Here is a 15,780-nt window from a genome sequence, read left to right on the forward strand (position 1 = left end):
AACTCCTTTTTTTTATCCACATGCTAAGGCTTTCCCAGGGTGCACCAAGCAGAATTCCTGTTCTTTTCCCTTGTGACCCCGTGGCTCTCCAGGAGCTGCCTGTGTAATTGCATTTCAGGGCATCACTGGGTGCTGACATTAAAAATGGACATATTAAATACCAGTTTCTGGTTTTTTGGCATTGGTGTGGCAGAAGAAAATTCCTGTGGCCAATTTGGTTAGTGGATTTTGGTCACCTTCCTCTCCAAGAATCGTTTTGGATGCTCAGATGTCTTTTGTTAGCACGTGGCTTAAGAGAGATCTTGAGTCACAGATTCATTTTTTAAAAAAATGATAATAAACTCTCTGAATTTCCATGTTATTCATTTGTGCTTTATGGTGTAGCCACATGGAGAGGGCAGCTGTCACTTCTTTCCCTTCCACCTTCTGATGCAGACATAGAAATTAATCCTAAAAACGAATGAAATGCAGTTAATGAAAGGCTTTCTAAATAGACAAAGCCCCTTTTCTGGCAGTCCATTAAAAAATAACAGTTTCATGGATGGGCCTGGTGCACAGTGTAATTGCTAGAACTGACATTCCTTAATCAAATGTAAATAATGTGGCCTCAGAGAACCTTCTTTAACATCTTGAGGGCTTTTTTTTTTTTCAGAGTTTCAAGTAAAAACTCATTTGGATGCTACAATCAGCAGAGCTCCACAGCAGAGCTCGTGTGTCTCCTTGTGACTCAGTTGTTGGTGTTTTGATTTCTTTCTGAGCTCAGTTTTTGCTGTCATCCTCAAATACAAATCGTTTTTGATGAGAATGAGTGTGGAAAACTGACTTTGGAAGTTTCAAACCGCTCAAATTTCTTTATAAACTAACTTAAAAATGGGTATGAATTACTCTTTTTATCTGCCAGGACCTAGAAATGAAGTAATTTAGCTGCATAGAAAATGGTGTGGTTCATTTTGTATAAATGGTACTAGAAATGGGGAATTCTGAAGTCTTATTACAGGCTGAAATCTTCCACATAGGGAAGGTGGAATTAAGAGGGGGTTGTTTGGGTTAATATTTAAACACAGAGTGTATTTAGAGAAGAAAATGAACAAACACCAAAAAACCTCAACAAATTAACTTGCACTGGATTTCAGATCTCCTTGTGGAAGGCAGGAGATTTTATATTTGAGTGATTAATGACTTTGCCCTTGATTTTAAAATAATTTTGAAGAGGAATATTGTTGGGGGCAGGGGGGAGTAACTTTTAAGAGAAGAGCAGTGGAAATTTGGGATAATGTCCCGTTAGGATTGTATCAACCTTGGCTAAACCATTCCTGGCACTTGATTTACCAAAATATGAATATCGATCTAATATCGATATCCAGCTGAGACAGACAAAAACTCTCTAACAGTTTAGAGTTAGAAAGTGCATGTTTTATTGGTGCCAGGCTCAGTGTGGGATGGCTCCCTAAGACACAGGGCCCCGATCCAAGCAAACACAGCGCTTTCTATTTACAAAAATTATGAATATCCAAAATACAAATGCATATTCATAACATTAGTGATGCCTTTTCCTGGTCTTAAAATCAACAGTCAAACACGGTTAGAAGGGGAAAAGGGATTTTACCTTGGTATTTATTTTAAGGATCCTTAGGTGTACACGTCCAGGTCATATGCATTGAGATGCACCCTGCCGAGTCTATCTATGTCTCTCTCTTTTTCTCTGTCTGACCCCCTCCCCAACATTGGGTATAACATTATAGGTTTTACTAATGAGCATATCTATCAAAGATTCCCCAATGAGAGGCTCAAGTGAGCCCCCCTCCCCAAGGAACCTTCCCCTGGATGGTTCTATCTTGGTTTACAGAATGTGTTCTGGAGAGGACTTTGGGGTCTGGGGCACACTGATCTCTGGCTACAAAGCTTCTCAAATGTTTGGTCTCTCAGCTTGACAAACAAGTCCAAGAATGTAGGGAAAAAGCACTAGGAATACAGAAGTTGTAAAAAGGTATAACAGGGGTATAAAAGAAAAGGCAAAAATCTTCATGGCATCATCTACACCTCCCATTCTCCACTTCGTATGGAAATGAGCTTAAATGTCATTAAGCATGCGTAGTGTGTGCCCTGAATTGAGTCGGTGGTCCTGAATTGGGTCAGTGGTCCCAAAAAGGATGAAGTAACTCTTCCTCATTTTGACCTTTTTGCCTCTCTGAACTTTAACAATCCTAATTGCTTTAGTGACCTCTGAGTTTCCTCTTGCGTGACTTTTGAATGGGTTCCCACCAAGGGAGGAAATTGGGAATTGTCCTTGTTCCCTACACCAACTTATCAATGTTTCTGTTCCTCGTTCTAAGCACAGCTAAGCAAACATACAAATGACAGATCATCAGTTATTCAGTAATCAATTACTAACATCTTAAAACGCATTTCAGGTCCAGCTCTCTTAACTATTTTAGTTAACTCTAGCTGGGCCCAAATTCCTTCCTCTTCTAACTAATTTCAGCACAGCTAGCCTATAACTAAAATCTTTATGTTTCTGTGTTTCACAACAGGACAGTTCTTGGCTGCCCTGGCCCGATCTGTTCTCTTAAATGCCACTGAACTTTGTGCATATTGGGTGTTAATACTGAGGGATTTTCATCCAAGTGACACGAAATCAAAGGCTTTGCACTGAAGTCATCAGCCACCGCTGCCAGAGGCGTTTTACAAAGTCTTTAATGACACAAAAATACCAAATGTGTTTTGCTGAGCCTTTTGAAGAGGTGGCCACTATATGTGTGTGGAATCTATGGGATGAAAAGATGTTCATTCAGGATTAGTGTTGGTGCCTCTGTAACTGGGGACGGACACACAATTGCTTTTCCTCTTCAAGCTCACCAGTGTGGCAGGTTGGGCTCTCTTTTGGTCACCTCAGAGAATGTGCAAAGTGACCTCTCAGTGAGCACAAAATGCGCACTCGTAGAGATCAAAGGTTCGTAGAACCACCATGGAATCACAGAATGGTTTGGGTTGGAAGGGACCTCAAAGCTCATCCTGTCCCACCAGGGACACCTCCCACTATCCCAGGGTGCTCCAAGCCCTGTCCAACCTGGCCTTGGACACTTCCAGGGATCCAGGGGCAGCCACAGCTTCTCTGGGCACCCTGGGCCAGGGCCTCCCCACCCTCACAGCCAGGAATTCCATCCTGATATCCCATCCATCCCTGCCCTCTGGCACTGGGAAGCCATTCCCTGTGTCCTGTCCCTCCATCCCTTGTCCCAAGTCCCTCTCCAGCTCTCCTGGAGCCCCTTTAGGCACTGGAAGGGGTCTGAGGTCTCTCTGGAGCCTTCTCCAGGTGAACACCCCCAGCTCTCCCAGCCTGGCTCCAGAGCAGAGGAGCTCCAGCCCTTGGGACATCTCTGTGGCCTCCTCTGGACTCTCTCCAGCAGCTCCACGTCCTTCTGCTGTTGGTCCCAGGGCTGGAGCAGCTCTGCAGGTGGGGTCTCAGAGGGGCAGAATCTGCCCCTCCCCCGCTGCCCACGCCGTGGGATCATCCCAGCACACAGGAGTTTTCTGGGATGTGAGTGCACCCACTTGAGGCATGTCCAGTTTCTTTATATCCTCATAATCACCCTGCACAGAGCAGCAGCTCTTAGGAGAAGACAATCAAAGATGCTTTAAAGTGAACTGCTTTCCTGTTCTCCCTCACTCCGTGTTTTGTCAGCTTGGTTGAAGAAATTCTGCCAGAAACCATCACACTGTAAACAGGCCGTGTTTTGGCAGTGGATAAACAGATACGTCGAGTTTAGCAGTCACTATCTACAAACATTTAATAATAGAATTTGGCTCTGGATCCAGAAATATTTTTCATCCAGCAATGTCTTCCCACACAGTTCCAACACATTTTTTTTTTCAGTGCCCCCCTCCACAAGGAATTTGACTGCATTTCATCCCACAGATCTGGTGTGGTGCCCTCGCTGCCCCAGTGAGGCTGTTCCTGCCCATCTGCTTCTTGTCAGCACAAAGCTGGGCAAGTGCCACCTCTCATAATTGCTTTTTTCTCCCTGTTTTTCTAAACTTTGCTTGGCAAAGTTACTGTAGTTTGGAGATCTGTCATCCTTTCAGGAGGAGAACTTGATGAGGAGTGATTAGAGCCTAATGGTTTTCTTTCTTTTGCTGTGTGATACCAACTGGATTTTTAGATTTTTGTGGATTTGCAGGCTGTAAGACTGGAGGTTTTGGAGAGATAAAAAACCAAAACAAACACTTCCCTCTGTTTATTTATTTTAAAGGGAGAAAAGGAAATCAAAGGAACTGAGAAATAGCTTTAAACACTTTTTCTTATTCCAATTCTGAGTGCTTATTTCTGGATAATAAGCACTGGACAAATTTTGTAAAATCTAAAATTTGCAGGGTTTCTTCACTGGTTTATTCTGATCCATCTGGTTCCTGGAGCCCCAGGTGCTGTCCCAGTGAGGATCTCAAAATGCTCAAACTCGTGCACCCAAAACAGAGCCAGTTTGCCCTGAACCCTATTCCAGTGGTGAATTTTCATTTAGCACGTTTAGGAACAAGCAAAAACCCCTCCTCTCCTGCTTCCTTTCATTGAATTGGAGCTTTAATGTCTTCAAAAATTTTATTTGGGTCCACTGTGACCTTCTTGGGGGTTTGTGCATCTTTTGTCTTTATTTTCTACCTTGAACCACCTTGGTTTTTTAATGCCTGGCAATCTCTGTATAAATAATAACTGTTCTTTTCTCCTATGATTATTCCTCTTGAGGGTCAGTTTAGTCATATTCCTGCTTTGCTGGGCTTAGAAGGGAGGCAAGAGAAGATTCCTTCCTCTTCAGCTGGAAGGTTTCAGTGCTTTAAACAGATTGTTGAGTTCTGGGAATCACTTGTCTGGGAGCTGAGCACTGCCTGGGTGTTTGTACAGAAGGAATTCTCAAGTCTCTTGGAGAAAAAAAGAATAAAAGCATACAGCTCCCAAATTGTGTAATGTGTCTCCCTTAAGGAGCTCTTCCCCTCAAAGTCTGAACCTGCACTTGCAGTAAATTATTTAACACAGCTAAAGAGATGTTCCTGCCTTCTTCTCCCCTCTCCTTCTCTTCGTGCTTCCCTTTCCCGAGGTTCTGCACTGAACTGGGGGTTCCTTTCCCTCCTGTGTGACAGCCCAAGCCAGCAGCATAGTCTCAGATTTGTATCAGCTGTCACAATGTGCTGCTCTGGTCTCAGGAGAGGGATTATTTCAAATCTGCCACATAAAAACCTGAATATGGAGCAAGGGAGGGCCATTTCTTGTCAGTATCCAACGCCCTGCAGCAGCAGTGGGAATGCACTCCTGGAAAAGACAATGCACAGACCTGGATTCTGCCTTGCTTTTTGAGTTAAAGCCAATAATGCTCAGATCCAAACTGGTATAGGGACTGGGGAGATGGAGAAGGAGTTCTGGAGATCAAATTGTGGGATCCTCGAGGTTGGAAAAGGCCTTCAAGATCATCAGGTGCAACAATAACTCAGCACCAGCCCCATGGTCAGGACCAATCCATGTCCTCAGGTGCTACATCCACGTGGGTTTTGAACACATCCAGGGATGGGGCAGCCACAGCTTCTCTGGGAAACTTGTGCCAGGGCCTCACCACCCTCACAGGGAAGGATTTTATCCTCATATCTAACCTAAATCTTTTTTAGGTTAAAACTGTTCCCTGTTCCCTCTGCCTGTGTAAAAAGTCCCTCTCCTCTTTTTTTGACAAACTCCATTTCAAGTACTGAAAGCCCCGTTTAGTTTTCCATCCTTTCATGGCAAAGGTTTACTTAGGATCCCTACATTTCAAATACAAACTTTAACATTTACCAGTTTGACAATATTTAATCCTTTCATTGAATGATTCTCTTCATTTCCCTCCCCCCAGGCTGTCCCACGAATTATGGTTCAGTCAGCCAGTCTGGATGCCAGTGCTGCCAGGATAAAACAGGTGAGCACATCCCAGGATGTGAGGATACAGTTTTTCTATTCACCTGCCAGAGGTGGCTGAAGCATCAGCTGCTTAAAACCTGTTGCACTTGTGCTGTTGCCTCGCTGTGAGACAGTAAAATTCAGCCTGGGCTGCTGGGTGTTACAGGTCCTGGTAAAATCTCCTCTCCTATTCCTGGTTGTATTTTTATACTTGAAAGCATTAGCAGATAATTCGCTGAAATTTAGCTGGTTTGCTGCTTTAAAAGGAAAATTTCTAGGCTCTGACAGTGTCTATAAGCAGGACGTGGCTGTTATTCCAAGTGTGGAGCTTAATTCCCCATTTTGCCATAATATCAGGGAAAAACTCTTGCTAAGCTGGAGAGAAAATAGACCCTGTGATCTCCCACTTCTCAGCAGAACTTCAGTCCCTGAGCAGCACATCAGCTTCCTCCCACTGTGCTTTTATTGTCTTAGAAAACTGTGTGTTGTCCAAAGGGAGAATCCAGAGAAAGAGCTCCTGAGTCCATGTGGACACCACCCTTGCCATAGGAAAGTGAACACTGTGGCTTTAATCTGCTGGAATATTTAATAAAAACCCACTTAAAAAACAAATTACTTTATTTTTTATTACATTTCACTTAGCAATAGCAAACCTTTGGTGCTGAAATTCCTGTAATCCAGTCAAATCCCTGTTTCTTCAAATGCTGCTTATGTTTCCAACGGAAAAGGCATTTTGGGAATAAGCTGAAAATCCTGTAGATTGGGACACTCAACCACTAGATGGGAGAAATCACAAAATTGTGAATAATAAACAAAAATGTTCACCTGAGACAGGATTTGTTCAAATCTGCCTTTCTCCAACCCCTTTTTTTCCCCCCTTTCCTATTAGCACTCCCCTCCCTCCCTCCTTCCCGAAGAGATTTAGAGACATCCTAATCTTTTAGAGTACATGTGCTGGCAAAAGATATTGATCTATCAGATTTAGTAAACTTTACAGCCAAGAAATACATCACTGAAATGGGCTGTTAATCTCGTGAGGTGCAGTTAATTTCATCCTGTGGAAGTGCGAGGTGCTGGCGGCGCTGAGGTGGGAATGGCATTTGGAAACGGGGACAGAAATGACAGTTTAGGTGCAGGGGGATGATTTATCCACCCAGAGAGTTAAGCCAAATAACCGTGAGAGACTTATGGATCACGGCTGGTTCCCATTCCATATAAATCCTGCTGTTCAAACAGCAAATGACCATTCCTGTAATATAAATAATTTTTCAGTAAATATTGGGGAGCGTATTTCTCGGGGTTGACACTTCCCTTATTAATGCAAGGAGGGAGCTGACAATCCTCCCAGGCTGGCAGGGCTGACTTGGGATCAGCTTCCATCTTCTCGAGATTGCAGCTACACAGGGATTTAGATAAAGCTCAAAGCCTTAGTGCTTCCCAGAGGTCTTGTATGAGTGCTTTTACTCAGATATTTTGGATAACAGAGCCCCACATTCCCTCTCCCCCTGTGTTTCAGATGAACCAAGAGGAAGCAGGGAAGCAGCTGCTGGAAACCGTGGCGCAGACGCCCGAGGTGGACAAGAGTCTGGAGAAGACACCCAAAGTGCCTTTGCAGCAGCCCACGGGGGACACCCAGGCCCAGGACTGCCAGGAGGGACCTCCAAGCCCCCTGAGTGAAGCCTCCAGCGGATACTTCTCCCACAGTGTCTCCACAGCCACCCTCTCTGAGGCCCTGGCAGCGGGAAGTGATGTTGTGGCTCAGCCAGGAGGTCCAACACCTGCAGGGAGTGACTCCTCAGCTCCTGCAGTGGCTCAAGTCCCTTCTGACATGCAGGGACACTTGGACAGGGCTTCTGAGAGCTCTCTGGGCACAAAGAGGGAGAATCCCCCCGCCTTCAGCCTTCCAGGTGCTTCCCCCAGACCAAGGGACGGCCACGAAGTGAACGGAAAGTCTTGCACTTCTTATCCCAGCAAGCAGGGGAACGATGCCTCTGCAGCCACTGATGCAAAACCCTTTCTCTCTACCTCCACTCCGAAGGAGTCAATATCCAAACAATCGGTGGAGTCAGCAGGACAAGCCAGGAAAAAGGAAACAGCTTCTGGGGCTTCAGAACTGGGGTTTCCCAAAGCTCATCCCGAGCAGCCCAGCGCTGCGGCCTCCCCCTTCAAAATCCAGAAAGTGAAGACATCGGAGCTGAGATCCTTTACCAGCATGCTGGGATCAGATCCCACGAGTTCCCTGGGCACAGAAGAGCAGCGGGAAGGAGAAAAGAGCACGTCCAGTGCCCGTGGACTGAACCACAACGGGGCAGAGACAGCAGAGGAAAAACTGGAGGTGATTTCTGACTCTGAAGATGCCAACGAAATTCCCGAGTGGCTGAAGGAGGGAGAATATGTCACAGTTGGCACGAACAAGACGGGCACCGTGAGATACATCGGGCCCACAGACTTCCAGGAGGGAACGTGGGTTGGTGTCGAGCTGGATTTGCCTTCAGGTAAAACATCCCCTGGATCAGGTGGGAAGCAGCTGGTGTGTCCCAGCTGGTAGAGCTCATCCTAGAGCTGCTTTTTTGGGGGTTTATTACCCACTGGGAGGTTTATTGCCCATTGCTGGAGGCATTTTGAAAAGGGAAATGTAAAAGGTCTTCCCTGCTGTCATCTTTTCCCAAACCTGCTCTCACTTCCAACCACTTCAAGATCCCAAACCATTTTATGACCCCTGACTGTCCCTTTTCAGTCATTTCTTTGGCTTCTCACACTGGAAGCAGGAATCAGGATTCCTTTTCCATGCAGTTTGGTAAGCAGTAGCTGCAGGAGACAGGCCTTGTGTCCATCGATTCTCTTCTGGGCTTCTGCTGTGAGGATGAGGGTGTTCAAAGCACAACAGGAGTTGTGGGATTTAGATCCAAGGGACATTTAGGCTGAATGAGCTGCAAGGGCTCTTAATAGGTATTAAGAGGTGTAATAGGATTTTATTTGAAAGTCAGCTTTAAAATTGCAAAAAAAATATTGGTGTGTATGTAGTGTATTTTTATACATATATATATATACATACACACCCCCTATATGTGTGAAAAGCAGTGGGAAATAATCATCCACTGACCACCAGCTCGTACAGATAATTTGAGGGTTTTTTCACCATCTTATTTGTCATCCCTGCCTGACTCTTAGCTGTACAGCTGTGGAATTCCCAGAATTTAGGGTTTCCATGATTTTTTGGAATCCAGGGTGCAGTTCCTGGGGAGGCTGTTGCTGTTCCTGTGTCGTTGGTGTGGGAATAGGGTGTCCCCAGCACAAGAGGAAAGGAAGATGATGGCTGGGATTTGATCCCTGCTGGAGTCCAGGCTTCCCAACCCCTTTCTTCTCCAGGAGCAGGCAGGACTGGGGGAAGGCAGGGCGCACCAGTGGAAAATCCAGGAGAGGCACAGTGGCAGTGAGAGGATTTGGGTTACCCAGGGCACATAAAGTTCCTTATTCCAATCCTTTTAGCCAAGTGCAGCATTCCCAGGCTGGGTGGTGAATCAGCACATCCCAGGGAGCCCACGCTGCTCCCTGCTGCACATTTCCCTGCACTGGAGCAGTTCATCCAGCAGAACTGTTCAGGATCCAGAGCTCCTGTATCTTCCCTCTGCATGGTGTGTTCATCAGAGCTGAACTGGGCAGTGACTTCCCAGCAGGTTTCAGAAAACTCTCTGGAGTTTTCCATCCTGGAAAGCAAACTGGAGCTGTTGATCCTTTTGCAAGCTGCAGTAGTTCCTCAGTCCTGAATTTGTGCCTCATTTAAAAAAAATAAATACATATTTACAGATTCATTTCAGTTTTGGAAGGTCACCTTCCCTCTGTCAGGCTGCTCCACTGCTAATTCTGTTTGCACATCCCAGTAAGCAGCAGCTTCCATGGAAAAGTCAGGAGATTTTTGGCCTGCTGAGGACTCAGCTGCTGACATTGCTGGAATTTTTTTCCCCCCTTCCATTTCCACAAGGATTAAGACCCTGGTTTGTTGGAGCCTATCTGGCTTCTTGCACATTTGGAGCTTCACTTGGGGAGTATGGGCACACTCTGTCATGCTGCAAACAGGGACAGAACTCTCAGGACAGGGAAATCCAAGTCCTGGCCATGTCAGGGTACTTTGGACCCAACATGGTGAGGGTGGAAGGGAGAAGGAAACACCCCAAAAGCCAAAGAGGTGACTTTATGTCATTTAAAGAGCTGTTGGATCTTTCCACATTCCCTTTAGAGATGGGAGCAATCCCTGAACAGTGATCCTGAGAGTTTTAAATGATCTAAAAGGAGAAATAGAAAGATCTCAACAGCACCAGCACAGAGAAATTATCCTTCCTGTTCTCTGGGGGGTTTATGACATGGAAACAGTGACAATCCTCCACTTCAAACATCAGCTCAGAAAGCCAAAAGCTCTTTCAAATGTCTGGTTTTCCTTCCTTCTTGATAGCTTGCTGATGGAACAGATGATTTACCACTTTGGGAGAAATTATGGAGTTCTTCTGAATAATGAGTGGGAAGAAAGGACAAGGTGGAGTGTCCCGTCCCGTTCAGAGTCACTCTCCATGCAGTGGCCTTGCTGGGGTTCAGCAGGGAAGTTTTACTTCCATGGTGCATTTTTAGGGAACAGTCGTTCTCCCTCTCAGCACTTTTTCCTTGCCTCCTTCTCTGGGTGCAGTAGCACCAATTTGCACAGAATAAACCCCATTTTGTAGGAAAAAATCCTTCCCTGTGAGGGTGGGCAGGCCCTGGCACAGGCAGCCCAGAGAAGCTGTGGCTGCCCCTGGATCCCTGGAAATGTCCAAGGCCAGGTTGTCTGGGTTGGAACGGGATGGGATTTAATGTCCTTCCCATCCCAAACCATTCCGTAATTCCCTGATTCTCTTGTCCCAGGTAAGAACGACGGCTCCATCGGAGGGAAGCAGTATTTCAGGTGTAACCCAGGCTATGGATTGCTGGTGAAGCCGGGCAGGGTCAGGAAGGCCTCGGGCCCGGCGCGGCGCCGGAGCACCGGCCTGAGGCTGCAGGGAGCGGCCGGGGCGGAGAACAGGAGGAGCGGGAACTTCTCCGGGTCAGCCTCCAACCTGGCCTCCCTCACAGCCTTGGCCAAGTCAGAAGGAGGATCCACACTACGAATGGAGAAGAGCCAGAAAAACGCAGAGAACAGGAAATCCTGGGCAAACTGAGAGATCCCAGCCCAGCAAACGCCCTGGGACGCGGCCGGGGGGAGCCGGCAGCTTCGGGAAGCGAAACCAACCATCCCATCTTCCAGCTGGTGGCAAACACTAATGAAGGGTTTGTTCTCTCTGCTCTGGGTTATTGACACGATAAGTCTTTGCCTCATCATGGTGCTGGATCCTTCGTTTCCTGTCCCAAGTCCTGACGTTTCTGGGGGTAACCAACGGCAGCCGGGGCCGGCGCACAGCGGTGGGTGGGTGTAATGAGCTCCTTCTCTTCCTCCTTCCAGAGGAAAATTGGTCAAACCATGGCACAGCTTCCCAACAGCCACAAAATCCTCCCCAGGCACCGGCGCTTCCCTTGGAGCGCAGGGCAATTCCCGAAGAACCTCCACAAGAATAACAGCTCTGTTGCAATTCCATAAGAGCTGTGTCAGTATCACGTAATCCACCACGAAAGGGCAAGGTGGGAATGATTCCAGACAGGCAGAGAAGTGAAAGTAGAACTTTGTTTGGAGATAGAGACCCCTCAAAGTCCTTTGATTTAAAAAAGCTGCAGCCCTTGGGTTATGTGGCTGGGCTGGTGCCTGTTTGGATTACTGCCCTGTTATCCCACTCTCCTGTGGAAATCAGCATGGTCTTCCCAGCTGGTTTGTTGGGAATGGGAGAAAGCCCGTGGCCAACTCTGTCCTGTTTCTGATCCTTTTAATGTTTGCTCTCCCCATGACAGGATCCCCTCTCTCACTTGCCCCAGAGTGGCAGGACCTTCTCCTTGGTTCCTCCCTGTGGGCTGAGAGGATTTTTGCAGAGGTGTCCGCACTGAAGTGCTTCCCTGTTCCCACCCAGCCTTTGGAGACACTCGGAATTTTGCCAAGCAGGGGGTCGCTGCCCTTGTAACAGGATCAATCCAGTCTATTTATTGTTATTTATTCTTTTAAAACGTGAAATGTTCGCGCTTTACAATCATCCCCGCCCGGCGCTGCACAGAGGAGCTCTCCCAGCACCATCCCGAGCGCCGATCCAAAGAGGAGGTGCCTCTGTCGTCCCCAAAACCAGCCTCTCTCTTGGAAAGGGGGAGCTTTGGGCTGGCTTTTATAAAACTTGATTTTATTTGTGGCTGGTTTTTAGCTGCCTGTGGCCCAGGGGACGTATCCCTGTCCGTGTGTCCGTGCACGGATCGGCCGACACTCGTTTTCCTATCAAATCCTGAAAAGCCACAGATTTTTCTATCCTGAGCTGTTCATATCTTGTTTAGTCATCATAGGGGGATTGGACAGCCTGAGCTATAGATGTTTTAGCTACGTGGGGACTATTTAGGATGCTAAATTAATGATTAAACTTCAATATCTCTCCCGTCGCTGCCCGTGGGTATCCAAGTGCCTTAAACCATCTGGTTCCGAGGTCCAAGGGAAAGCTCTGTTGGCATCAAAGGAGATAGGGATGCTTAGCGAAGGAGATAATTATGCTGATTTACTGTAATTAATATCATTTATGCAGAAGGAATAAAATTAAAATAGAAACTAATCTGTAGCAGAAATAAGTGGGCTGGGTTCCGATGCAGCCCGCGTAGAACTGCCAGGGATTCGTGTATCCTTCCAGCTTGGTGTAAGTAGTTTCAGTGTTCCCTAAATTTTCCTCAAGAAATCTTAATATAAAATGTACAGAGCAGCTTTTTAAAGATATTTTTAGTGTACAGTTTTCCCTCTTTTCCCTTTGCACGAAGCTCCTGTCCATCCGAGCCGCGATGGGGGAGGAATTTGGTAGTAATGAATTCGGATGCTGAAATCCCGGGTTTTAAAGTTAAAACTGGTTTTATAGACACAACCCACGCAACGAAACGCTTTGTTCTGGGGGTCTGAGGAGTCTTGCTGATGAAAGAGCACCCACTAATTAATTTGATGCCTCTTACACTGCCTTGTTGGTTCCCTTAACTCCACCCTGACCGTGTTTTTAATTGCACTTTGTTCCCCTGTGCTGCCGGAAGAAGCTGATGTGAAACAGCCCCTCCCCGGAGTTGTGTGGTTTTAGTCTCAGCATTTCAGATACTTGGATTTAGGGATGTCTTTAAAACTCCTCCATGTTTGCTCGGTGGCCCCTTTGGGGGGAGATGTAAAGGGAAGAACCTCCAAGTCCTTTTGAAGCCTCTTCTCTTGCACCACTGTCTGGGAATCCAGGATTTCAACGCGGCCCATGGAAAGGTGTCCAGGCTGCAGGAGAGAGGGGGAGGGACAGAAGGAGCTGGGTTGATGGTTCCCTGTTTCTGCTGCTGATTATAAACTCCTCTGGCCTGTTTGTGCTCCAGCCCTGACCCTGGTTTGGTGTTTGCACACCCGGGACACGTGGCCGGAGGCTGATCCGACTGCTCTGGGCTGGATTCCTTCTCCTCCTGCCCTCAGCTGTGTTGCAGAACCATGGAGAGGGGTGTGAAGGGTGGTTTGAGCAGCCCACAGCTGCTGCCTCCTCTGGGATAACTTGTCCTGGAAGGAGGAAATCTCTCCAATAGGACTGGGATGATTCCAAGAATCCAGTGGGAATGAGGAGCACGAGGAACCCACGGTGCCTTTGTGGAGGGAGGACCTTGCTCAGAGCTCTCTTGGTTTTCACCATCTCCTTTGACTTCGGAAACAAAACCTCTGCTCAGATTCCACCCTAAAGTCACCCTGATGCAGGACAAGCTCCAGAAAGCCAAAGAAATTTTGGCCGTGAGGGTGTTCCTGGAGGATTCCCTGACTCTCTCCTGCTCCTTCCCAGCCTTCCTGGGCACGTGAGGTCTTTTCTAAAGGTGTTTCCCAAATTTCTGGCACAGCGAGTGGCACGTTCTGTTACTCAAAGCCATCTGTTACTTCACCCCAGCTAAGCCAACTGACCAGAAAAGAGGTAAAAACCATCGTGGAGGTAATCATAGATATTGATAATATTACAAAAACTCTACTCTCAGCCTAAAGGAGGAGGTGCTCTTAACTGGAACCGCCTAGCACTGAGGCTGGTGTGTGAATAGCTATGCATATTTTTCCAAGGTTTTCATGCACTTTATACAGGGAAGGAGAAGATTTAATGCAGGAAAGTGTAATTTGTAGTGAGTGTCTCATCTCTGGTGTCTCTCGGGGGTTCAGTCCTGCTGGCTGCGTCCCTGAATTGTGGGTGGGTCTGGGGTTCTTGGAAGATGGTGTTGGTGGGTTGGAAAGGCTCCAGCCACCCCCATGTCCGCAGGGCTGGGGGTCCCTCCTCCCCACGGGGTGTCCCTGACGCCGAGACAGCCAAGAGGAGGCTTCTCAGAGGGACTTTCTGGGTTTTCTCAAGCCAGGCCACGCCTTTTTCCTGTGTTAGATTGAGCTCTTGAGGTGTTTTCACCTCCATGTCCAAAATCAAGCCCGTTCACCCCGAGGCTTTGGCTCTTTGCTGTTCTCTGACGTTGTTTGGTTGAGGAAAGCGAACAGAAGCAAATTCTGTGTGGTGACACCGCCCGGGTCCTTAAGCAGAGGGTTTTGTCTGTGGCTGGGGTGGAATGTTCAACACCCCTGTGCTCTCCTACGAAGGAAGAACTCCCTCATTCCTCCCCATGGTGGTTGGAACCCCACCCGCACAGGGCCTGGGTGTTGTCCAGCCCCGTCCGTGCCCTGCGGAGCCGCGTCCGTGGTGATGCTCCTGCTGTCCCTCCGCCGGTTCCTCCAGTTCTTTGCACAAGATTCCATTTTCCCAGTGCCTTATCCCGGGGCCAGCAGCCGGGGCAGCCTCGGGGTGCCTGGATTTTAGGGAATGAGGCGGTGAGGAACGGTGTGGGCTGGTCACACTACACAACACCCCGAGTGGGGTCATGATCAAGTGTCTTGTTCCTCCATCTCCTGTCTCCATCTTTGGTTTCTGCCCTCTCCACCGTTCCCAAACCCTGATCCTGTTGGGTTCCCTGGGAGCCGGTCCCAGCTCGTGTGTCCCTGCCAGGGTCAGACCCTGCAGTGGCTCTGTGTACTTTAAATGAGCTGAAATCCAAAGAGACTTTGTAATGAGCTGTAAAGTTTTTAATTATTTCTGTACCATACTAAATGACTGTAATATTGTATCATGCGTGCGATGCCGCCTGCAGGACCTGAATAAACGTCTTCTTTAGAGCTGGGACGTCTGAGCTTTGTTGTTCCAGATAGTGGCACCAAAATGTTTAGAATCAGAATAGTTTCGGTTGGAAAAGCTTCCAAAATTGAGTCCAGCAGTTCCCCAGCACTGCCAAGGCCACCACTGACCCATGTCCCCAAGTGCCACAGCCACGTGGCTTTTCAATCCCTCCAGGGATGGTGATTCCAGCACTGCCCTGGGCAGCTGTGCCAGTGCCTTTTTGGGGAAGAATTTTTTCCTAATATCCACAGTGGGATGAGGATCCCAGGGACTTTCCTGCCTTGCTCCAGCTTGGTCTGTAGGGAGGTCGATACCTCAGGGAACTGCCACAACCAATGCTGCCAGCCAAAAAGGCCTTGGGCTGATGAGACCCCTCAACATTCCATGATGTCCTTGAAACCCCTGCCTGGGCCACACGATTTCCTTTTCTTTGCCACCTTTTCTCTCCCAGACACAGCTTCATGTTGGAAACAACAGGCAGGGTTTGACTGGGATTATTTTGTGTTTTTTAGTTTATCTTGGCTTTTTTTGAAAGCAACAAACGCTGCGCTGATCTCCCCATCCCCACTGAAACCCAGTGAG

General features: G+C 47.6%; 1 protein-coding gene across 3 annotated transcripts in view; it reads left to right on the forward strand.

Annotated features, from left to right (window-relative positions):
• KIF13B (kinesin family member 13B) overlaps positions 1-15,197 on the forward strand; it is a 120,446-nt gene extending 105,249 nt beyond the window's left edge. For all 3 annotated transcript variants that reach the window (XM_069011851.1, XM_069011853.1, XM_069011852.1), the window contains 3 exons: positions 5,871-5,933; positions 7,431-8,409; positions 10,808-15,197. In XM_069011851.1, the coding sequence (XP_068867952.1) occupies positions 5,871-5,933; positions 7,431-8,409; positions 10,808-11,100 (1,335 nt within the window). In that variant the 3' untranslated portion in view covers positions 11,101-15,197. The remainder of the gene's footprint in view (positions 1-5,870; positions 5,934-7,430; positions 8,410-10,807) is intronic.
• The last annotated feature ends 583 nt before the right edge of the window (positions 15,198-15,780 follow it).

The sequence above is a fragment of the Aphelocoma coerulescens genome, chromosome 3 (genome assembly GCF_041296385.1).
Source record: "Aphelocoma coerulescens isolate FSJ_1873_10779 chromosome 3, UR_Acoe_1.0, whole genome shotgun sequence".
Taxonomy (NCBI): Eukaryota; Metazoa; Chordata; class Aves; order Passeriformes; family Corvidae; genus Aphelocoma; species Aphelocoma coerulescens.